At 39.1% G+C, this 23,858-nt stretch overlaps 1 protein-coding gene across 3 annotated transcripts in view; it reads left to right on the plus strand.

Moving 5' to 3' along the window:
* Nucleotides 1-23,858, plus strand: part of PTPN9 (protein tyrosine phosphatase non-receptor type 9) — an 82,808-nt gene that overhangs the window by 37,831 nt on the left and 21,119 nt on the right. For all 3 annotated transcript variants that reach the window (XM_045059008.1, XM_045059009.1, XM_023255050.2), the window contains 5 exons: nucleotides 1,708-1,797; nucleotides 2,522-2,646; nucleotides 7,698-7,803; nucleotides 16,139-16,249; nucleotides 18,523-18,851. In XM_045059008.1, coding sequence (XP_044914943.1) covers nucleotides 1,708-1,797; nucleotides 2,522-2,646; nucleotides 7,698-7,803; nucleotides 16,139-16,249; nucleotides 18,523-18,851 — 761 coding nt within the window. The remainder of the gene's footprint in view (nucleotides 1-1,707; nucleotides 1,798-2,521; nucleotides 2,647-7,697; nucleotides 7,804-16,138; nucleotides 16,250-18,522; nucleotides 18,852-23,858) is intronic.

Here is a 23,858-nt window from a genome sequence, read left to right on the forward strand (position 1 = left end):
AAAATAAATAAACATTTTTAAAAAAATGAAAAACAGAAGAAGTAAACAAGGCCAGATCGTAGAGTATTTGTTTTTTCTTAAGGGCAGAGAAATTCATTGAAGGTAAAAACAGCGGAATAACTTGATCAGATTTGCATCCTGGAAAGATTTTCTCACTGTGCTTTAGAGAATGAATCAGGAGGGCTATACTGGAGACAGACCTGTTAGATGGTCATTGTACTTACTGGGAGAAAGATGAGTGTGGTGTCATTAAGTGTAGTGTCAGGGGAGATACAGGAAAAATGGGCAGATTTTATAAAAATTGGTAGGACAGGGTTGCTTAAACTGGTGTATAAGGAAAGGAGTCAGGGGTTCCAGGTCTTTGATTAGGGTGGCAGGGTAGATGGTGGTAGCATTCACTAATTTTAGGAGACACTGAGATAGTGCAGGTGTGTGGAGAGACAAGGTCATGAGTTCAATTTGGCCATGTTAAGTTTGAAGTGCCATTGGGATATCCAAATAGACATTTTCTCTAAGAAGTTGGAATGTGAATCTAGGGTTCAGAAAAGAAATCTGCACCAGAAGTAGAGATTTCGGAATGACCAAAGTAGAGCTGAATATCAGAGCCATGAGAAAGGGCAAGGTCATCCCGGGAGAGTATGAGGAATCGGAAGATGTGTAGGGCAGGACTTCACTTCAGATTTTTTGCCTTGTTTGGTCCAGTATTGTCTTAAAAGTTGAATGTGAGTGCTTTAGGTAGGGCATGCACTCTCTGTAATTCTAGTGCTGCCCTGCCTCTGAAGGCTTTGAATTTGGTTTTAGGGATGAATTGGGCAAGAATATAAACAAAGACCTGGTTTGTTTCATTTACCAATGTGTTCCTAGCACTTAGCTCAGTGCTTGGTACATAGTAATTGCTCTACAAATATTTGCAGAATAAATGAATGAGTCAGTGAGTGAATTGAGTGAGCAAATGAATAAAAAAAAAAAAAAACACCCACAAAAGAGACTTAGAAGCAGTAGTTGAAGAAGTAGGAAAACTGAGAGAGTAGTCTTTGATACAGAATGTCTCAGGGAAAAGGGAATGTGAGTGGTCAACCTTGTCATGTGAAAGGAGGACTGAAAATGCCGACTGGGTTCACTGACAGGAAGGAAGGTCCTACCACTGGAGCAGGAGCTCTCAGTGGGGCAATTAGATTGGGGGGAAATGAGAATGCAATAGATTGAGTGTGGGGGAACTGAGCATGAGTTTAAAGAATCTTGCTGTGGACATAAGAAAAATGAGGTCATTGTAGGTCTTGTTGGAGAAAGTATCAGTGGGGAGGGATGGCTCCATTTTAAGATGGGAGAACCCTAAGCCTAGAGGATATGTGAGGATGTCTGCCTCCAGCCAGTGTTTGAGTCCATATGTTAATATCCTGCTCTAATATCACTACTGATATATGTTTAAGAACTTTGACCCTGCACTCTAACCATACATATTAGTTGGACTTCAGTGTTAGGCTTCTCAGTGATTTAAAGCAAAATATCATACCTACGAGGCTGATAAGGTAGATTGGCTGAGAATTCAGACAACACTCAGTTGGCCTGAAGCATGTTACAAAGGAATTCCTGATCCAATTAATGGACTTCTAAAGTCCTTTATCTCTGAGATTTGATGGTTACATAAAGCCGTCCTGGATATACAGTATTTCCATACTAATTGACCTTGCTGTGGTTTATTTTTAGGAAACACGAAGGAAGGAGGGCATTGTGAAGCTGAAACCTCATGAGGAGCCTCTCCGTTCTGAGATCCTTAGTGGAAAATTCACCATCTTAGTGAGTCTTTATGAACCTGTCTTGTAGTGTGTCATTACTTCCTTTTGTAGCTGTTGTCCTCTTTGGATTTTGTACCTAGATAACCTTACCCTGAATCTAGAGAATCTCAACATTTGGGAGCAAACATGAAGCAGCTATGTGGTTTGCACAAGATTATTCTAGTAACAAGTGAAATGATGGAGAATCAGTTGTACAATAGATTAAGCAAAGTTTCTTCTTTGGTCCATTAAGGTTAGTGAAGGTCTTTGGATGGGTATCCAGTATTTCAGAGGCCCATCCTTATTGGAATCAAGCTGCCTCCCCCTAAAGAGCACAGCCTTTCAGATAAGTATACAATGGTACTTTTAAGGCAGAGCATGGAAACCATGGTTGTATTCTGTGGTTTTCCCCTGCTGCGTGTTTCTTTTGCCATTCTATCTGGGAAATTAGCTAGGCAGCCAGTGTAGACCATCCTTTAATCTCTCTGCAGTTGATGAGTTAAGGGAACGTAGTTTTTTTTGCTACCAAACAAGTAATGATCCAAGGGGTGCTGAGCATCAGGTGTGGGATGAAATAAACTTTCTTCACTTCCTGGAGCAACTAATGCAAGTCAGAGAAGTATTGCTAGCATCTGTTCTCTTCATATGAAACTTTTGTCTAGGAGAAGCCTTATTGATTGTTGTGATACCGTATTTGGTTTCAAAATATTTCTCAGGGTTTTTTTGTTTGTTTGTTTTTTCTCTAGAATGTTCGGGACCCAACAGGAGCTTCCATTGCCCTCTTCACTGCCAGATTGCATCATCCCCACAAGTCAGTCCAGCACGTGGTACTTCAGGCTCTGTTTTACTTGCTAGACAGAGCTGTAGATAGGTGAGCATGAAGATTATCTTTTATTTGGTCTGTATCCAGATGGAGAAATGACAGTCCTTGACTAACTTGATTTACTTAGCAGTACCTTCACCATGTTCCTAGGATATACCTTGGGAAGTGCTATGAATAGAAAACATTCCATGTCCTTAAGGGCTTGGCTTGTTTCCAGTCACTATCAAGATGGTGGGTATTCTGTATGTTTATATGCTTGGCTCTATTTCAGGATAACAGAAACTGAGAAAGCCAGTTGACTAGTTATCCTCAGCATATTGAGAATTACCTATTGAGAGTGAAGGGGAAGTGACTTGTGCTGGTTCTTTTTGCTCATTTGCCCCTGAATATTGATTTTCAAAACAGTCTAGGGTCTCAGTTTCTTTGTAAAATAGGAAAAATGTCATTAGCTTAGAGGATTTTGAGAATCAGCATTCAGGAGAGAAGAGTCCAAAAGTATAAAGTTAAGCAAAATCATCTTTTTATTTTTATTTTTTTAAATTTTTTTTTTTCAACGTTTATTTATTTTTGGGACAGAGAGAGACAGAGCATGAACGGGGGAGGGGCAGAGAGAGAGGGAGACACAGAATCGGAAACAGGCTCCAGGCTCTGAGCCATCAGCCCAGAGCCTGATGCGGGGCTCGAACTCACGGACCGCGAGATCGTGACCTGGCTGAAGTCGGACGCTTAACCAACTGCGCCACCCAGGCGCCCCGCAAAATCATCTTTTTAAACAGATGCATGAGGGGCGCCTAGGTGGCTCAGTTGGTAAAGTGGCCGAATTCGGCTCAGGTCATGATCTCGCGGTCCATGAGTTCAAGCCCCGCGTCGGGCTCTGTGCTGACAGCTCAGAGCCTGGAGCCTGTTTCAGATTCTGTGTCTCCCTCTCTCTGACCCTCCCCCGTTCATGCTCTGTTTCTCTCTGTCTCAAAAGTAAACGTTAAAAAAATAAATAAAATAAAATAATTTCTTAAAAAAAAAAAAAAAAAAAAACAGATGCATGAGCAAAAAGAATCAGCTCAGGTCATTTCTCCTTCCTTCTTCAAGGTAAATGGTATTACGACTATTTTACAGACAATGAAACTGAAGCCCCAAGAAGTTATATGACTCCTTTAGTCATCATATTCCAGTCCAGCTAGGCCTAACATCTTGGTTTCTTTGCTCTTGACTGGAGTTATTTGTACCCTACTATGTTGTCCTTTTGCCATACTTCCTTTTTTGCAGTTTGTTATTGCACTGGATGTCATTGGCTAGCTCTCTGCCGTTAAAAGAGATATATCCAGGGCTGAAACCTGAGATAGTGAAAGACAGCTGTGTACGACTTCGGTCATACGGTGGACTCAGAGAGGGTGCAGATAGCCAAGTGATTATCTGAAGTGGGGCTGTCCAATTCACTCGTTGCTGCCTTCCTAATGTTACTTTCATAGTATTTAGCTTCTGCTTTTGATGCTCAGTGGGAGATATATCCAAACCACACACAGCATTAGTTTGAAAGAGAAGTTACTAAGGTAAGGAGAGAGGACCAGTAGTCTTAGAGGCCCTGTACTGCCCAATCAGAAGTGTGGAATTTCTCAGTTCGTCTTTCCTGTGATTGGTCTTCAGGCGTAATTTCCAGAATATATAAGTTCCTTTGAAATCCTTTAGCTCAGGAGAATGAATGAAAGGTGCCTTTACCAGAAAATTCACTGGCCTTCCTTCTTGGGCAGCTTAGAGTCAGAGCTCTCCTATAGGCATGGCAGTGGCCAAAGCTTGCTCTATCCAATGTGAGTGTTGATTGGATCCCTCAGGAGAACCACAAGGGTGTAAACATACTTAAAACTGTTCTCATGAGGGGCCCCCAGGTAGCTCAGTCAGTTGAGTGTCCGACTTCAGCTCACGTCATGATCTCATGGTTCCTGGGTTTGAGGCCCGCGTCAGGCTCTATGCTGACAGCTCAGAACCTGGAGCCTGCTTCGGATTCTGTCTCCCTCTCTCTCTGCCCCTCCCCTGCTCACACTCTGTCTCTCTGTCAAAAATAAACAAACACTAAAAAAAAAAAATTAAAAAAAAGAACTTTATTGAAAAAAAAACTGTTTTCATGATGTTCACCCTTTTCTTAAAAACCCTAGTGACTCTTCATTATTCAGAAGGTGCAGATAAGATAAATAAATGTGAACCCTTTTCTCCAAGCAAAATATTCTCACTAGTGAGTAGAAATTCTTGTTTTCCTATGTTAACTTTCACCAGGATGCAAGAGGAGGAAACCCCTCCTCTTCACTAAATCTTGCCATTTCTTTAAGGCTCAACTTCTATGACTGATTCCCTTACCACACTAACCTGTCATAAATAAAATTCTTTTTACCCTGACTTTAACAGCAGTTATTAATACCAATTATTTTGTATTGCATTTTACATAGCCTTATGATGTCATTTATCTTATACTGTTGTTTTCTATGTTTACCACTAGATTGTAAGTTCCATGAGGGCAGGGAATCTTCCTTTTCACATTACATAATAGAAAATCCTCAGATCTCTGAGTGGAGTGTAAATGGTATCATAAGCTTCCAGATACCCATCATCTATCTTCAGAATGATCTATAACCAATCTTATTTCATTGATAGCCTCTCACCCACCCTGTACCCTCAGTTATTTTGAAACAAATGTCGGGGACTATGTTTTAAACATCTTGGTGTTCGCGGGTAGCATCCAGATCAGGAATTTTTATTTAGTAGAATAAAAACAATCGTTCTTAGTACGGAATTAGCTATTATTGTAAACCTCATATTCTGTACCCAGAAAAACAAAAGTCCTACCATATTTGTATTTATTTCATGTGCCTTTACAGGATTGGCAGTTTTTGGGAATATAGACCCTGCATCATTCTGCACTGTACCTTCTTTTTATTAAATTCTGTTTCCCCCGGCACTGACTTCTCTTTGTTTCAGTCTTCTGCCGCAGGCTGGCACTGGAAGGGGAAAACCTATAGTTCTTTGAATTTGGCCCTTGATGAGCTAGTGGAAAAATGGGAAGTCTCTACACCTGGATAATCTATTTAGTAATTGTGTCAGTTATGTAACAGCATCTTTGATCTTGGTGAATTATAGTCTCTCTTGTCGTGGGGGAAAAAAAGGAGTTAAGATTTGGTGCTGTGACCCATTAGGACCATTTGAAACTCAGAAACTGCTGGAAAAACTTGGGTCTGCCTCAGAATTAGAGATACTTGAAATGCTTCGTGGGTGGGTACTTCCACCATGCAAAAAAATCAGGATACAAAATAATACTGGGATCTCTGATTTTAGGATTGTTTTGTGCCGAAAAATCTTCTCAATTTTAAATAGATAGGAAAACTGTTGCTATCATCTGTGAGTATCTCAAACATATAATTTATTTCTAATGACCTTTTGTGTGTGCAGATCAGAAGCAGGTAAGGTTTGGCTTGGTTGAAGAGTGCAACTTTGAGAAGTCTTTAGGCAGTGAGGAGATTGAACTGAAGAATACTTTTCATATCTTCACATGTTCTTAACCTCAATCTAGTAATAAGCTCACCACCTCTTACTTTTCAAGATGCTTTCCCAAGACCATGTGTGGGTTTGTTCTCTTCTGCCAAGTCCTAAGAGATTCCCCATTACTGGGCTTAGAGTTTTGTTTTACATTTTCCCACAGGTCTGAGTATTTTCTTAGCAGTGGGCTTCCAGTCCACTGTATTAGAATTCAGTGACCATTTATTATATACCTATTTGCAAGAACTATGCTAGAGACTACTGGGAGTGATGAGGTGAACAAAACATGTTTATGCCCCCTAGGAGAGAATCAGATGGCTAGACAAAGTTGAAATGCTTTAAGAGCCATAAAATAATCCCACAGGAAGATTTATGGGGCTACAGGGGGGTAAAGGATGGCAGTACATTTCGATCACAGTTATCAGGGAGGTTTTATGGAAGAGGAAGCTTTTGAGTTGAAGATGGAATGTTACAAAATTTGGATAGGCAGATTCAGAAACCTGGGAGGAAACAGTTCAAATTTTGATAACCTAGATGCTCTGGAACATTTTCAGCATAGGAGTTTGGCACTTGATTAACATGCATCAATAAGCATAATTCCAATTCCAGCACATGAGGGTTTTCTGCCACACCTCCAAGCAGTTCTCAGATACCAGCTTAGTGTTTTACAATCAACTCAGTTCTGACACCGTCTACCTGTTAGATCAGATTCCAGAGGTTAAAGGTTTTCAATCCTACAAGATTTATCTCCCCTACTCCCCACCCCCACCCCCATTCACAGCTGGGAGTGGCAAGTTCAGGTTGTCACCTGTGCTTCTTATCAACACGCTATATAGATTGAAGGTTTCAGTGAATTTACTAGAGTGGCTCACAGAACTCAGAGAAACATTTTACTTACTAGGTTACCAATTTATTATAAAAGGATATAGTCCAGAACAGCTAGACGGAAGGGACGCATAGGGAAAGCTTTAGTGAAAGGGGTGCAGGGCTTCCATGCCCTCTTTGAGAGGGCCACTCTTTCAGCACCTCCATCAGGAAGCTCTCCAAACCCTATCCTTTTGGGTTTTCGTGGAGGCTTTATCACGTGGCATGACTGATTAAATCATCCATTGGCTATTTGAGATTGAACTCAATCTCCAGTCCCTTTCCCTGAGGGGAAAGGGGGGAAGGGGGAGGTATGGGATGAAAGTACCAACCCTCTAATCACTTAGTCAGTTCCCCTGGCAACCACCCCTGGCAATCATCCTTAAGTGATGGCTTGGGGCATTCCAGAAGTTCTCTTATTAACATCACAAAAGACAACTTTAACTCCCGCTTCATTTAAGGAATTCCGAGAGTTTTAGGAGCTCTGTGCCAGCAACCACGCTGAAGACCAAATGTGTATTTTTTATTATAAATTGCAATATCACGAGAAGCATAGCAAAAACCAAAGATAAATCATCTTTTTGTAAAACCAGTGTTCCGGGAGGTAGTTATTTTGGTCCCGCATCTGTCCCATACTCTGATTTTGCCCTAGGCTCTCGACCCGCCTCATCCATCTTATTACTTACAAATGTTTTTGTTCAATGGTTGGTTTACAGTTTTGAAACTCAGAGGAATGGACTGGTATTCATCTATGACATGTGTGGTTCTAATTATACCAACTTTGAGCTGGATCTTGGCAAGAAAGTCCTAAACCTGCTAAAGGTAAGGCTGTGAAAGGGCCCCCTCAACTCTCCTTCAATGGTTAGGATACTTCTTGCCATAATCTTTGGGAGACTGAGGAATGATGTAAACTGCAGACATTATGTTCAGTGTAAAGGTCACCTGTAAATGATGACTAATATTTGCTTCCTCAGAATACTAAATGGTCTTAAAAGTGAAGTGGGAGGAATTAAAATAAGAAATGCACAGGAACATTCTGAGTCATGAAGGTGGGTTGTCCCTCTCCTGGAGTTGTGTAGAATAAGAATTCATGAAGGCCTAAGTATGCTCAGTGTCTGAAAAGTGTCACCTCGCTAGTGACTTTCAGACTTTTTTGTCTCAGTCTAGTCAGATATATGTTTTACATGTTGACTTCATATACAAAAGTGTATGTACACTGACCTATACACATATGTGTGGAGTTATATATATAGATAAGTCCTTACTTTCTTATCCCAAACTTAAAAAAAATTTTTTTTTAATGTTCATTTATATTTGAGAGACAGAATGCAAGCGGGGGAGGGGCAGAGAGAGAGGGAGACACAGAGTCAGAAGCAGACTCCAGGCTCTGAGCTGTCAGCACAGAGCCCAATGTGGGGCTCAAACTCATCAGCGGTGAGATCATGACCTGAGCTGAAGTCGGATGTTTAACTGACTGAGCCACTCAGGTGCCCTCTTTTTTCAAACTCTTAAGTCCAGAAGCATTTTGTAACATTTTGAAGTTTATTTGCTATTTTTTTTTTAGTGTTTTGAGCTTTAAAAGATAATATGATATATATGCCACTTTATAATCAAACATTAATATTTTTGCAATGAAGGGGCACCTGGGTGGCTCAGTCAGTTGGGCGTCCAACTTTGGCTCAGGTCATGATCTCTCTTTGCTTGTGAGTTCAAGCCCCACATTGGGCTCTGTGCTGACAGCTCAGATCCTGGAGCCTGCTTGGATTCTGTGTCTCCTCTCTCTGCCCCTCCCTGCTTGTGCTCTGTCTCTTCTCTCTCTCTCTCAAAAATTAATAAACATTAAAAATATATATATATTTTTGCAATGAAATGTGTTATTCATAATGAACGAGTGGAGACAAATAAAGGCTATAAACAGCCTATGGCATTTCAGGTGAGATTTTGCTGCTCCATGAATTCTTGGACCAAACTTACAAAAGAAAGCTTCAGACTTTCAGAGCTGTTTAGATTCAGAATCCTAGGATTAGGGTGTGTGGATCTGTGTGTATATATTTGTAAAACAAAACAAAAAAGTTTCACAAAACAAGCTTTACCCTTAGTATGTACAGTCACTTTATTATTCTATTTCTTATTGATTTACTTATTTCTTTTTAAGGTTTATTTATTCTGAAAGAGAGAGAGAGCACCCAGCAGGGGAGGGGCAGAGAGACAGAGAGGGAGATAGGATCCAGAGCAGGCTCTGTGCTGACAGCAGAGAGCCTGATGTGGAGCCTGAACTCACAAACCGTGAAATCATGACCTGAACTGAAGTTGGAAGCTCAACCGACTGTGCCACCCAGGCACCCCTCTATTTCATATTTTAAAATGTTAGTCATGAGCCACTAAATTAATTTAAGGACCCACTGAGTGAGAACCTACAGTGTGAAAAACACTGATCTAAGAGTCTCGGCAGTCTTTGTTCTAGGACCTCCCTTGGGAGTACTGCAAACTGGATTTTTAGAAGTGCTTATTTACTATTATAGCTTTATAACAGCGAGTACATAAAGAAGATGTTATGCTGCATGTTGTTTTCTGGCACTTGGCATTTGTCACTCATCATATATTACTAAAATCCCTATTATGCCGTGTAGCTGTGATTCAGTTCTTTGTATTGATGAGAATGATACATGATTTTTTTCTTTATAAATATGGAGTTCTATATTCAGTGGTTATAACTTGGCATTTTTAAAAATTTTTTTAATGTTTTTATTTATTTTTGAGACAGAGAGAGACAATAGAGCCTGAGCAGAGGAGGGGCAGAGAGAGAGGGAGACACAGAATCCAAAGCAGGCTCCAGGCTCTGAGCTGTCAGCACAGAGCCTGATGTGGGGCTTGAACTCAGGGAGTGTGAGATCATGACCTGAGCCGAAGTTGGACTGAGCCACCCAGGCACCCCTAACTTGCCATTTTTTTAGTTAACAATCGTGTCTTCGTCATCTTTTCATGTCATGGGTTGCTCTGTGTCAGTACATGCAGCTGTTCCTCATTTTTCCCCCACCTGGCTTTTTTTTTTTTTTTTTTTTTTTTTTTTTTTTTTTTTTTTTTTTTTTTTTTTTTTTTTTTACACCTAACGTGGAGCTTGAACTTACAACCCTGAGGATCAAGGGTTTCATGCTCTACAGACTGAGCCAGCCAGGTGCCCCTTCCCTCAGGGTTTGTTTGTTTGTTTTTTTTCTTATTAAAAAAAATTTTTTTTAATTTATTTTTGAGAGAGAGATAGAGATAGAGCCTAAACAGGGTAGGGGCAGGGAGGGAGGGAGACACAGAATCCGAAGCAGGCTCCAGGGTCTGAGCTGTCAGCACAGAGCCCGATGCTGGGCTTGAACTCACAGTGAGATCATGACCTGAGCTGAAGTTGGACCCCAACCAAATAACCCACCCAAGGCTCCTCTTCCTCATTTTCTTAAATGGCGGAAGAGTATTCTTTTTATGGATATATCAAGCAGAAAAAAATGACATGCTGTTTTTTTCGTGTTACAAAGGCTTCAGTGAACATTGTTTTACATACATTTTTGTATATTTGACCAATCATTTGCTCATGATAAATTGCTATAAGCAAATTCTCATTGCTGTAAGCAAATGAATTCACACATTTAAATTTTCTTTAAGCTTATTTTGAGAGAGAGAGAGAGAAGAGAGAGAGAGGGAGAAAGCGGGGGAGGAGTGGAGGCAGAGAGAGAATCCCAAGCAGGTTTCACACCATTAGCGCAGAACCCAATATGGGGGTTGAATTCACAAACCATAAGATCATGACCTGATCCCAGATCAAGAGTCTGAGGCTTAATCGACTGAGCCACCCAGGCGCACCACACATTTAAATTTTGATAAATATTGCCAAATAACCTTCTAAAAACATAGTTCAAATTTATATTCCTATCAACAGGCTTTTTTACCAGTCTTATCAACATTAACTTATTATTTGGATTTTAATCATATTCACGTTTTTATGTGGTGTTTTTCTTATTAATGATGAGCGTTAGCATATTTTCACGTTCATTGCCAAGGGGTATTTAAAATTTTTTTATTCTCATATATTTTACCCAGTTTTTTATAAAAGTATTTATCTCTTACTAATTTGTAAGACTTGTTATTAAGAATGTTACTAAGGGGGCGCCTGGGTGGCGCAGTCGGTTAAGCATCCGACTTCAGCCAGGTCACGATCTCGCGGTCCGTGAGTTCGAGCCCCGCGTCTGGCTCTGGGCTGATGGCTCAGAGCCTGGAGCCTGTTTCCGATTCTGTGTCTCCCTCTCTCTCTGCCCCTCCCCCGTTCATGCTCTGTCTCTCTCTGTCCCAAAAATAAATAAATGTTGAAAAAAAAAAATTAAAAAAAAAAAAAAGAATGTTACTAAGTATGTGTTAGCAGCATTTTTTGTAGTTTATAATTTATTCATTTTTATGATGTCTTTTGTCACCTATATTTTATTTTTCATTGTAATTTTTTTTACTATATTATATATACTTTATTTAATAATATACATCATGGGGGGCCTGGGTGGCACAGTCAGTTAAGCGTCCAACTCTTGATTTCAGCTCAGGTCATGATCTCACCATTCATGGGTTTGGGCCCCACATCAGGCTCTGCACTGACAAAGCAAGCCTACTTAGAATTCTCTTTCTCTCTCTCTGTCCCTACCCAACTCACAGGCTCTCTCTGTCTCAGAATAAATAAACTTAAAAAACAAAACAGAACAACAACAAAAATGTATATATGTCATATATGATACATAATATTATAGATAAAATAATTTGCTTTCAAATAGCTGTCTGGACAGCATTTACTGATATATATTTTTTCTACTCATTTGAGATAATACCTTTGAATTACACTATATGGTACTCACTGTCCCATTTCTGGATACTCTATTCCCTTGATCTAGTCATCTAGACTAACATATGCACTGTTTTATTTATTTTAATCTTATAATAATAAAGTTTAATATCTCATAAGATTCCTGTCACAATGTTTTATTTCTAAAAGTTGTTTTGACTGTTTTTTGCATTTTTATTCTTTTTACATGACTTTTGTATTCTTTATTTAAATTTATTGATATATAACATGCATATTGAAAGCAAATTTATTTTATAACTAGTTCTTCTTTATTTTCTTGTATTTTATTGTATTGTGTTTGTATTTTATTTATTTATTTATTTATTTATTTATTTATTTATTTATTTATTTATTTTAAGTAAATTCTACACCCAGCACGGGGCTGGGACATACTACAACCCTGAGATCAAGAGTCACATGCTTGGGGGTGCATGGATGGCTTAGTTGGTGGGGTGTGCAATTCTTGGTCTTGGGGTTGTGAGTTTGTGTCCCATGTTGGATGTAGAGATTACTTTAAAAAAAATAAAATCTTTCTTTCTTTTTTTTTTTTTTTAAGTTTATTTATCTTTGAGAGACAGCATGTGCGTGAGTGGAGGAGGGGCAGAGAGAGGGAGAGAGAGAAAATCCCAAGCAGACTGTATGCTGCCAGCCCAGAGCCTAATGCAGGTCTCGATCTCTTGAATCTCGAGGTTATGACCTGAGCCAAAGTCCAACGTGCAACTGACTGAGCCACCCAGGTGCCCCAGAAATAAAATCTTTAAAAAAAAAAAAAAAACGGGCCGCTGAGGTGGTTCTGTCAACCGACTCTTGATTTGGGCTCAGGTCATGGGTTTGAACCCCACATGAGGTTCCATACTGCTGACAGTGTGGAGCCTGCTTGGGATTCTCTCTCTCTTCGTCTCCTTCTCCGCCCCCCCCCCCCCCCCCCCCCCCCGTTGCTTGTGCACAGGCACTGTCTCTTTCAGAATAAATAAATAAACTTAAAAAAAAAAAGTCGCATGCTTTACTGACTGAGCCAGCCAGGCACTCCTAGCCCTTTATTATAAAAGCAATTCAGGGAAAAGTCTCTGACACCCTTCATCATACACCCAGTGCCATTTCCCAGAGGGTAGCCACTTTTTCCAAATTTTAAATCTGATGAGAAATTTTTTTAAAAAATCATCACCTTTTGGTTAGATGAATTTTAGAGTCATTCAGTCACATTTGAGGGAAATGAAACATTCTCAGATTTTATTTGGATATAATGAATTAACAAATTACTTCAGGGGGAATTGACATCTTTATAATGTTATTAACTCCCATCCAAGAATGCTCTACTTTTTTTTAAGTCTTTTGTTATGTCTTTCAATAACGTTTTAAAATTATTTTATTTATCTTACATGTGTCTTACGTAGTTTATTCCTAGGCTAAAAGATACATATACATACATATAAAAACATACAGCACACACCAAGGATAAATCATCTTGTTTGTAAGACCAATGACTTTCAGGGAGAAAAAGATAGGGAGAGAGGTAGTGTGTGTGTGTGTGTGTGTGTGTGTGTGTGTGTGTGTGCATAAGTGTTACTATAAATCATGTGTTTTTACCGTTATACTTTTATGCTGATTATTATTTATAGGGTGGCTAATTTTTTTCACATTTACCTTTTATAGTTAAAATACTATTATAATCAAAAAAAATTTTCATTGTAGACAAATTTGGACAACTCAGACTAATATACATTAAGAAGAAATACTGCCTTTGATACTATGCAGAAGTAAACACTGTTGACATTTTGGTGTAGGACACTTTCTTCTAGATGTTTTTCAATATGGTCTTAATTATGTTCATACAATTTCAAGATACAGTGAGCTCCAACAACTTTATTTTATGAACACTTGTAATTGCTGAATGATAGTCTATCCTGTATTTACAATAATTTGCTTAACTATTTCTATGTTGTTGGATATTTTTTCCCGTTTGTTATAATAAACAGTTTTCTCAGCAAACACTTTTTTATATTCATATCTTGCACATAAAATAGTTTGTGGATTTCTAGGAGTAGGCCTACCGGATCCAAGGATGTAAACATTTTAGGGACACCTGCTTGACTCAGTCGGTAAAGCATGCAACTCTTGATCCCTGGGTCATGAGTTCGAGCCCCACATTGCACATGGAGATTACTTTTCTTTTAAGTTTATTCATTTATTTTGAGGGAGAGAGAGAGAGCACGAGTGGTGGGGGCAGAGAAAGAGAATCACAAGCAGGCTCCGAATTGTCACTGCAGAGCCTGATGCAGGGCTCAAACCCATAGACTACAACGTCATGACCTGAGGAGAAATCAAGAGTCAGACACCAAACCAGCTGAGCCATCCAGGTGCCCCTAGAGATTACTTTAAAAAAAAAGAGGATATAAACATTTTAAATAAGGCTGTGAAAAATGAAAGTAATGCTAAGTATTATAGAAAATAACAACTCATAATCTCACTTATCAGAGAGAAACTCTATTGAGCTTTTGATATAATTCTTTATAATCTTTTTTCTTTGTGAAATATATGTGTAATTTTTTAAACAAAATTAAGGTTGTAGCTGATTCTGTTTAGTTTAATTAGGATTATATTGTGGGCATTTTCCAAAGTTGTAAAAAAATCTTTGAAATCTTCATTTTAAAGGTCATGTAATAATCTTATTATAATACCATTTTTATTAGCCCCTACCCATTTTCAGACATATATATTCTTTCCAGTTTTAAATGCTATTTTTAACTATCAAAAATAAAGGTGCAGTAAACATTTTTGTTCATAAATCTTTGTGTTTCTGGTTATTACCTTAGGATAGAGTTACTTGATCAGAGGATATGCACATTTTTAAGGATATGTAATGCCAGAGGCCTTCTAGAAGATGTAACTATTTACTGTCCCATCAACAGTATATGTGGATGCCATAAAGTCATTAAAATGGAACAGGCCTGAGTGTGTAGTTCTTTGCTCTGAAGAAACAAATATAATGGCTTCTGCTTTTTATTTATAATTTTGTGGAAATATAGGTATTTCTCCACACTGGTTTTTGATCTGGCAGTTTAAAGGGACCTTGGCTTTTTGGGCCCTGAAATAAGTTGTTGTATCTTTGAGGGAAGAGATGAAAGGTAGTTTCTCAGACTTCAGTGAAGAAGCCCATGGAGCATTTTGTTCTAGATGCTATATATTCTCTACTGGGAATGTTCATGGACCACCCGCCCCCACCCCCCCCAAATCAGTGGAAGAATAGCCAGAGAGTGACATGTCAAATTGAGAATCAATTTTTTGAAAAAGAATAGGGAGAAAGTTGTAGAAGATATTTAGCTACAATTCCCTCTTTTTTGTTTTTTGTTTTTTTATTCCTTGGGAGTAATTTCTTCCAGTAATGCCAATATTACCTGGTATCCCTGCCCGTGAGAAGGCCTGGGATATTAAACCAAAGGAAACCAAGAGTTGTGGATTAGGAATGAATACTTTTTTATTCTTATGCTTTATGCAGATCAGGTGTCTCCTTGCCTTTATATCTCATTTGCCCTTGTGTCCACTAGATTATATTTATTGATTGAATAAATGAATACAAAAATAGATGAAGAGATGGCTTAAAAAATAATTTATAAACACACAGATGTCAGAATAAAAGGTTATGAGAGATGTTTCTTTCATGTTCTGTTTATTCATGATTTAATTTTTCTTAAAGTTTTAATAGGCAGAACTTAAGGATGCACACATATATGCTGACAAAAGTCAGTATATTTTTGATCCATAAAGCTTATGTTAATAAGAACATAACTTTTTTTCAGAGAGAGAGAGAGAGGGTGCAAGTGAATGAGGGGAAGAGAGAGACAGAATCCCATGAGGGGCAGGGAGAGAGAAAGAGAGAGAGAGAGAGAGAGAGAGAAGCATGCTCAAGCTCACCTGATGTGGGACTAAGATGTGGGACTAACTGTAAGATCATGACCTGAGCCAAAGTCAGGTGCTTAATGACTGGGCACCCAGGCACCCAGAACATAACATAACTTTTAAAAGTAGACCAGCTTTTAATTTTTTTATTAAGTTTTTAATTTTAATTCTAGTATGGTTAACATATAGTGTTATATTAGTGTCAGGTGTATAATTTGAAAATTTTTAACCACCTCTGTAGTTACTGAAATGAAACACAAATTAGGCTGTAGACTCCCCCTGCTGGGTAAGGATGGGGATAAGAGCAGAAAACCTATACTTTGTGTTCGAACGGTCACAGGTTCCAGTGTGCTTTAACTAATATCTTTAAATTTTCATATGTGTTCTCCATAGGGAGCATTTCCTGCTCGTTTGAAGAAAGTGCTGATTGTGGGAGCACCAATATGGTTCCGAGTGCCCTATTCCATCATCAGCCTCCTCCTGAAGGACAAAGTCCGGGAGAGGGTAAGACAAGCTTTATTTTATTTGGAGGTGGATAGATACATTCCCATCTCCACTGTTGAAACCTGTCAATTAATTTTTTACCTTCAGTAAAATTCTCCTGGTTTGTCTCCTAAAGTGCTTTCTGCTTCTCTTAACGTATCCACTTATATTCTCTGCTTTATTCTTTTTTTTTTTTAATTTTTTTTAATGTTTATTTATTTTTGAGAGACAGGGAGAGACAGAGCATGAGCAGGGGAGGGGCAGAGAGAAAGGGAGACACAGAATCCGAAGCAGGCTCCAGGCTCTGAGCTGTCAGCACAGAGTCCAACGTGGGGCTCAAACTCACAGACCATGAGTTCACGACCTGAGCCGAAGTCAGATGCTTAACCAACTGAGCCACCCAGGTGCCCCTCTCTGCTTTATTCTTTACTCAGCTCAGTACAGGCTCCCTCTCCCACTGTATTCCAAGTTTCTTGAAGTTAGGAGCTACACATAGTTGTTTGGCACTCTCCCTCCATAGCAACTTGCATAAAGATAGCACTGAAGGAGTGTGTCCCATGGATAACTTAAGGATAGCTCCCCCTTCCAAAATTTAGCCTAGTGCTGTACATGCATATTTAACAATCTCTAATGGAATTGCATTAGTTGAACTGGTGTTTGAATTTGTTCAACTGGAAATACTAATCCGTCCCTTTGACCACCAGGGTGGTAGAGGAGAATCTCTCACTATCTCTCTCTACTTCCATTCCTGGCATTTTCTCTGAAAACAGCTTGTTGTTTCCTAACTTCAAAAGTGTTTTCTAAATTTATCTTTAGTCTATTATCCCCTGAATGTTCCAGGACTGAAAGATTATGGTTTTATTCATTCATTCATTTCTCACCCTTGAAAGAAAGGGCATTGACATAATAAGAGTTATGTCATAATATAGTGTGAAATATTATTAGAGATTTTTGTAATATAGAATTATGAGGTTATAGGGGCGCCTGGGTGGCTCAATCGGTTAAGCGGCTGACTTCGGCTCAGGTCATGATCTCACGGTCCGTGAGTTTGAGCCCCACATCGGGCTCTGTGCTGACAGCTTGGAGCCTGGAGCCTGTTTCAGATTCTGTGTCTCTCTCTCTCTGACCCTCCCCCATTCATGCTCTGTCTCTCTCTGTCTCAAAAATAAATAAACGTTAAAAAAAAAATTAAAAAAAAAAGAATTATGAGGTTATATTAGTGATAACAATGCAGATCTTTATAGCTGAGGAGACTTGTGTTGGAGGGGAAAACTGAAGACGTTTGGCTCTGTGGAAGTACTTGGAGACCTAGTGACTGGCAATAGGAGAGATCTTTTCCAAGGTAACTCTTTGAGAGTCCTCTTTAGGCAAGTTCTTGCACTTGTTTATGTAAGTATAAATGTGCGTATAAACTCAAAATACATGAGCACCTTTACAGTCTAGGCTCTGGGCCCTGGGAATTAAAAGCTGAGTGAGACTTTCCTTATCTTTGAGGAGTTCATGGTCCTGATAGGGAACACAGAGGCAGAAGTGCAGAAAACTGTGGCTCTGCAGGAAGGAGCCCAGAGGAGAATATTGTCTCTGGCAGTCAGGGAGGGCGTCACAGAAGAGGTGAGCTTTATAAGCTGCTCCTTGAAGAGGCTGAGGAGGAAAAGAGGACATTCCAAGAAGAGGCAATAGTAAGAGAGACAAGCATTCCCATTCAACGCAGATTTCACGGAGAACCAACTAGGCTAATTTGGTCCAGTAAGGCTGTGTCTAAGCAGAGAGCAGACTTCGGATTACTTTTCGTGCAGTTTTCCTGGGCTACCCTGTCTCTGGGTGGCTGGTCTTGCGTTATATTCATAGAAAGCTATCTTTGAGAACATCCATACTGAGCTGTGAGTAAAGCACCAGGCTTAGAGTTGGTTACCTTAGTATGGGGTTGACCAAAAAAATCACTACCTGTGCGTTCTTAGTAGTCAAAAAGGCAAATACCTGCATGAGATGGCACTGGGAAGCCTTGTTAATAGTATAAAGGCTTTGTTCACAGTACCATCCTTTCAAGATTTATAAAAGGACCCCTAATTCCAGGAATGAATTTGATATACATTCCTGGAAGTCAGACATTTGGGGAAAAGACTTCAATCCCAGGCAGATGAAATGCAGTCTACTTCTTTCACAAGTATACCACATATTTCAAGCAAATCTCATCCCCTTCTTCAAATCTAATATAAACACATTTATTCTTTATCTTCGATTTATCTATGTTTTTCCCCCCCTACGTACTCACATGGTTCTTTTTGGCCTTCCAGATTCAGATATTAAAGACATCTGAGGTCACCCAGCACCTGCCCAGGGAGTGCCTTCCAGAAAACCTGGGTGGATACGTCAAAATTGACCTTGCCACTTGGAATTTCCAATTCCTACCCCAGATGAACGGCCACCCAGATCCCTTCGATGAGATCATCCTGTTCTCCCTCCCGCCTGCCTTAGACTGGGACTCGGTACATGTTCCGGGTCCCCACGCCATGACCATCCAAGAGCTGATGGACTATGTTAGCACCAGACAAAAGCGGGGGATATATGAGGAGTATGAAGACATCCGCCGTGAGAACCCTGTTGGCACCTTCCACTGTTCTATGTAAGTAGGAAAGGTTTGGGACAACAATCGGTTACTAACATGCTTCTGGTGTGTGTTGGCAACAGCTCCTTCCACACCTCATTTCCTTAACAGAGGCCCTTCCACATTACGAAGCATCACGCTCACTTAGATGATGATTTTCTTATCCAGAAAGACGCCTCTCCTGCTTTGGTGCTTGTTGCCAGTATCCTATATTTTGAAATTTCTGGAGATCTTCAGTACTGACAGGGGAGCCATGTAATAATGGACACATTTTAAAATATTTTTCTGAAATGCAAGTGTTTTTAGGAAAAAACAAAAATGTTGGCTCAAAAATGTAGGCTCTCTATTTGGGCAGTTTCTCCCTAGAGCATTTGTAGTATAACATTACTTTCTTTAAACACACACATACACACACACACACACACACACACACACACACACACACACACACACACCAAACCAAAAAAAAAGCCACTTTGCTTTCTGAAGAGGGTACTGGAACATTTAAAATCATTCACAGTAACAGAAAAGAATTAACTCTTAGGCATTTAGCCTTGTGGGATTTTCCTTCTATCCAAATTCTACTGCAGAACTACCTGGCTAGTTTATAACTGGTTCATAATTACTCGGTAAGTATTGTTGGCCATAGGGCATAGATCATTTCTCTTTACTGCTGCTCTCATTTATGTTACACTTTTTTCATTGGCTGCAGCAGAAATTTCTGTCTCTCCAAGTGAAGCTCTGTTGAAAACCAGGGAATCTGTCCCAGGCTCAAGTTCCAGCATAGCCAGAAGTCCCCTCTGTGATTTATGCACGTTATTTCCCTTCCCTGCACCCTGGTTTTCCTCTGTGTAATATGTGATCTTAGTCTCTGATGTCTTCTTACTTGTGTAGCTTAAATGTTTTCGGAGTCCATGATTCTGTGAATACCTCTTTCCCCTTACAATTCCTGTCCAGCTTAGTGTGCTGTAAAGAAGATTCAGGGAGAGAGCCTTTTAGCAAAAGGAAAGAGGGAAAAGAATGAGTTAGGAAACTGATAAGAGGAGTAAGAAAGAAGAAACAATTGAGAAATCAGTCAATAAACAGAGCAAGAATGCAAAGGGAAGTAAGAAAAAAACAAGAAAGCAGAGCAATTTTCAAGCGCAGGGTATTCTTTTCTCCCACACAGCTGTTTGTTTCTTACCAACTTACAATCTCTATGTATGCATCCAGTCTTTCTCCCAACTAGTTTTTCCCTGTAGTTTTTAAAAAAAAAATTTTTTTTTAACATTTATTTTTTGTTGAGAGACAGAGAGAGATAGAGCATGAGTGGGGAAAGCACAGAGAGAGAGGGAGAGACACAGAATCTGAAGTACGCTCCAGGCTCTGAGCTGTCAGCACAGAGCCCGATGTGGGACTCGAACCCACGAACCACGAGATGATGACCTGAGCTGTAGTCGCCACTTAACCAACTGAGCCACCCAGACACCTCCCCAACCCTCCTTGTAACAGTTTTGAATCAAGGAAGTACTGGGCAGAGAGGAGTACTGGGCTGCTCCAAGAGCATGCATTCTTGTCCTGGGGATTCCTAACCTTATTCTGGGTACTTCTGCTGTGAGGTCCTTGAGATGTCATTTCTACTGTGGTCCTCCTCCACCCAGTAGAAAAAGGAAGTTTAGATTGTCCTCTTGGCATCACCCAAACCAGCCATCATGTTATCATCAGAGAATACTTCCCAGCCCTACGGAAGGACTTCCTAATCTTCACTCTTTATTGAATGAATGAGCCCCCCATTTCATGAGCCAGAACCCAGAATCCCCATTAGCTCCAGGTCTATGTCTTTTACCAAGTTCCAATAAAGCTGCTTATACAAAACAAACTATGTCTCCCTTGGAATTCTAGATTATGAAGTAGATATCAGAGTACTCGTTGTCCAGAATGCCATAGACCAAGACACTTTCTTTCTTTCTTTTCTTCTCCCCTACACCATTTTTTCAAAAGATGTTCTTTAAAAAATTTTAGGGGCGCCTGGGTGGCTCACTCAGTTGAGTGTCTGGCTTCGGCTCAGGTCATGATCGCATGGTCCCTGAGTTTGAGCCCTGCATCTGGCTCTGTGCTGACCGCTAAGAACCTGGAGTCTGCTTCATATTCTGTCTCCCTCTCTCTCTGCCCCTCCCTCACTTGGTCTCTCTCTCTTCTCTCTCAAAAATAAATAAACATTAAAAAAATTTATCATTTTATTATAATTGTAGATTCATATAAAGTTGTAAAAATAACAGATATTACATGCACCCTTTCCACAGTTTTTCCATGATAATATCTTCTAAAAGTATAGTATAATATCACAACTAGGATATTGATGTTATACACCAGTCTACTCAGATTTCCCCAGTTTTAGAGTGTGTGTGTGTGGGGGGTGTGTGTGTGTGTGAGTGTGTGTGTGTGTGTGTGTGTGTGTGTGTGTGTGTGTGTGTTTAGTTCTATGCAATCTTTAGCCCACACATTGGTTTGTGTATCCATCACTACAGTCAAGATACAGAAGAATACATCACCACATACCTTGGTCCCACCCTTCCCCATCCCTAACCCCTGCAACAACTCATGTGGTTTCCATTACTAAGATTTTGTCATTTCAAAAATGTTATCATATAAATGGAATCATACTGGGGCGCCTGGGTGGCTAAGTTGGTTAAGCATCCGACTTCAGGTTAGGTCATAATCTCACAGTTCGTGAGTTCAAGCCCTGCATCAGGGTCCGTGCTGACAGCTTAGAGCCTGGAGCCTGTTTCAGACTCTTTCTCTCTCTCTCTCTCTCTCTCTCTGTCTCTCTCTCTCTCTCTCTGCCTCTCTGCCCTTCCCCCATTCACACTTAGTCTCTCTCTCTCAAAAATAAGTAAACATTAAAAAAATAAATGGAGGGGCGCCTGGGTGGCTCAGTCGGTTAAGCATCCGACTTTGGCTCAGGTCATGATCTCGCGGTTTGTGAGTTCAAGCCCCGCGTCAGGCTCTGTGCTAATGGCTCAGAGCCTGGAGCCTGTTTCAGATTCTGTGTCTCCCTCTCTCTCTGACCCTCCCCCGTTCATGCTCTGTCTCTCTGTCTCAAAAATAAATAAACGTTAAAAAAATTTAAAAAAAAAGAATTGACATTTAAAAAAAATACGTTAAAAAAACATTAAAAAAAAATAAATGGAATCCTACTATATGGAACCTTTTAGGATCGGCTTTTTCCTCTCAGTGTAATTCCTTGGAGATTCACCCAGGTTGTTATTACATGTCTCAATAGTTCATTCCTTGTTATTGCTAGGTAGTGTTTCATGGTATGAATGGTTTGTTTAACCGTTCACCTGTTAAAGGACACCTAGGTTGTTTAGAGTTTCTGGCTATTACATGTAAAACTACTATGAACGTTTATGTCTAGGTTTTGTGTGAGCATAAGCTTGCATTTCTCTGGGATAAATATCCGTGAGTGTGAACGCTAGGTCACTTGGTAATTGGATGTTTAGTTTTATGAGAAACTACCCAGATGTTTTCCAGAGCGGTCATACCATTCTGCATATGCCCCAGCAATGTATGAATGATCCATTTTTTTTTTTGCATCCTCCCCAGCATTTGATGTTGCCACTATTTTTTATCTTAGTTGTCCTGATAGGTGTGTAATGAGATCCCATTGTGGGTATAATTTACATTTCTCTAATAGTTAATGATATTGAACATCTTTTCATCTGCTTGTTTACCATCTGTGTATCTTCTTTGTAAAAATGTGCCTTTTACCCACTTTCTGTTTGGACTTTTTAAAAAAGTGTTGAGATTTGAGAATTTTTAAAAACATTTTCTAGAGATAGGTTCTTTGTTGGATACTGGCTTATGAATATTTTCTTCTAGTCTGTAGCTGGTCTTTTCATCCTCTTAACAGGGTCCCTTGTGAAGCAAAAGGTTTTATTTTGGTCAAGTCCTTTAATCAGTTTTTCCTTTTATGGATCACACTCTTGATGTCAAATCTAAGAACATCTAACCTTAGATTCCAAAGATTTTCTCTTTTTTTTACATAAAAGTTTTATAGTGTTATGTTTTGCATTTATTTAATTCTGTGATCCATTTTGTTTTTTTTTAATTTTTTTTTCAACGTTTATTTATTTTGGGGACAGAGAGAGACAGAGCTTGAATGGGGGAGGGGCAGAGAGAGAGGGAGACACAGAATCGGAAACAGGCTCCAGGCTCCGAGCCATCAGCCCAGAGCCCGATGCGGGGCTCGAAGTCCCGGACGGCGAGATCGTGACCTGGCTGAAGTCGGACGCTCAACCGACTGCGCCACCCAGGCGCCCCTCTGTGATCCATTTTGAATTAAATTTTGTATAAAGTGTAAGGTTTAGGTTGATGTTGATTTTTGTATGTGTGCGTGTATGTGTGTGTATGCGCGTGTATGTGTGTTTGTGCATGCGCGTATAAGCCTGTGGCTATCCAGTTGCTCCAGCACCATTTGCTGAAAAATCCTTCCTCCATTGAATTGTCCTTGGAACTTTGTAAAATATCAGCTGGGCTTATTTGTGTGGGAAGAGGGAATTTTTTTAAATATGGAAAAGTACAGAGTATAACATGATAAACAACTATCTTCCTATCACCAGAATTGATACTGACAATTTTTAATATTTTGCCATATTTGCTCCATCCTTTTTTTGTTATATAAAAGAAGGAATTCGTTTTATAAAAGTTATATATATATATATATAACTTTTATAAAATAAAATATTTTATATATTTTATTTATATAAATAATTTAATATTTTTATTTAATTAATATTTAATAAATAATTTTTATTTATTAATATTTATATTAATATTATATTATATATATTAATATTATTATATTAAATATTAAATATATTAATATATTATAATATATTAATATTATAAATAATTAATATTTAATAAATATTTTTATTTAATTAATATTTAATATATAAATAATATATAAATAAAAAATATTTATATATTTTATTTATTTATATATATATATATATATATATATATATATATATATATAGCTGT

The sequence above is a fragment of the Felis catus genome, chromosome B3 (assembly GCF_018350175.1).
Source record: "Felis catus isolate Fca126 chromosome B3, F.catus_Fca126_mat1.0, whole genome shotgun sequence".
In the NCBI taxonomy this organism is placed as follows: domain Eukaryota; kingdom Metazoa; phylum Chordata; class Mammalia; order Carnivora; family Felidae; genus Felis; species Felis catus.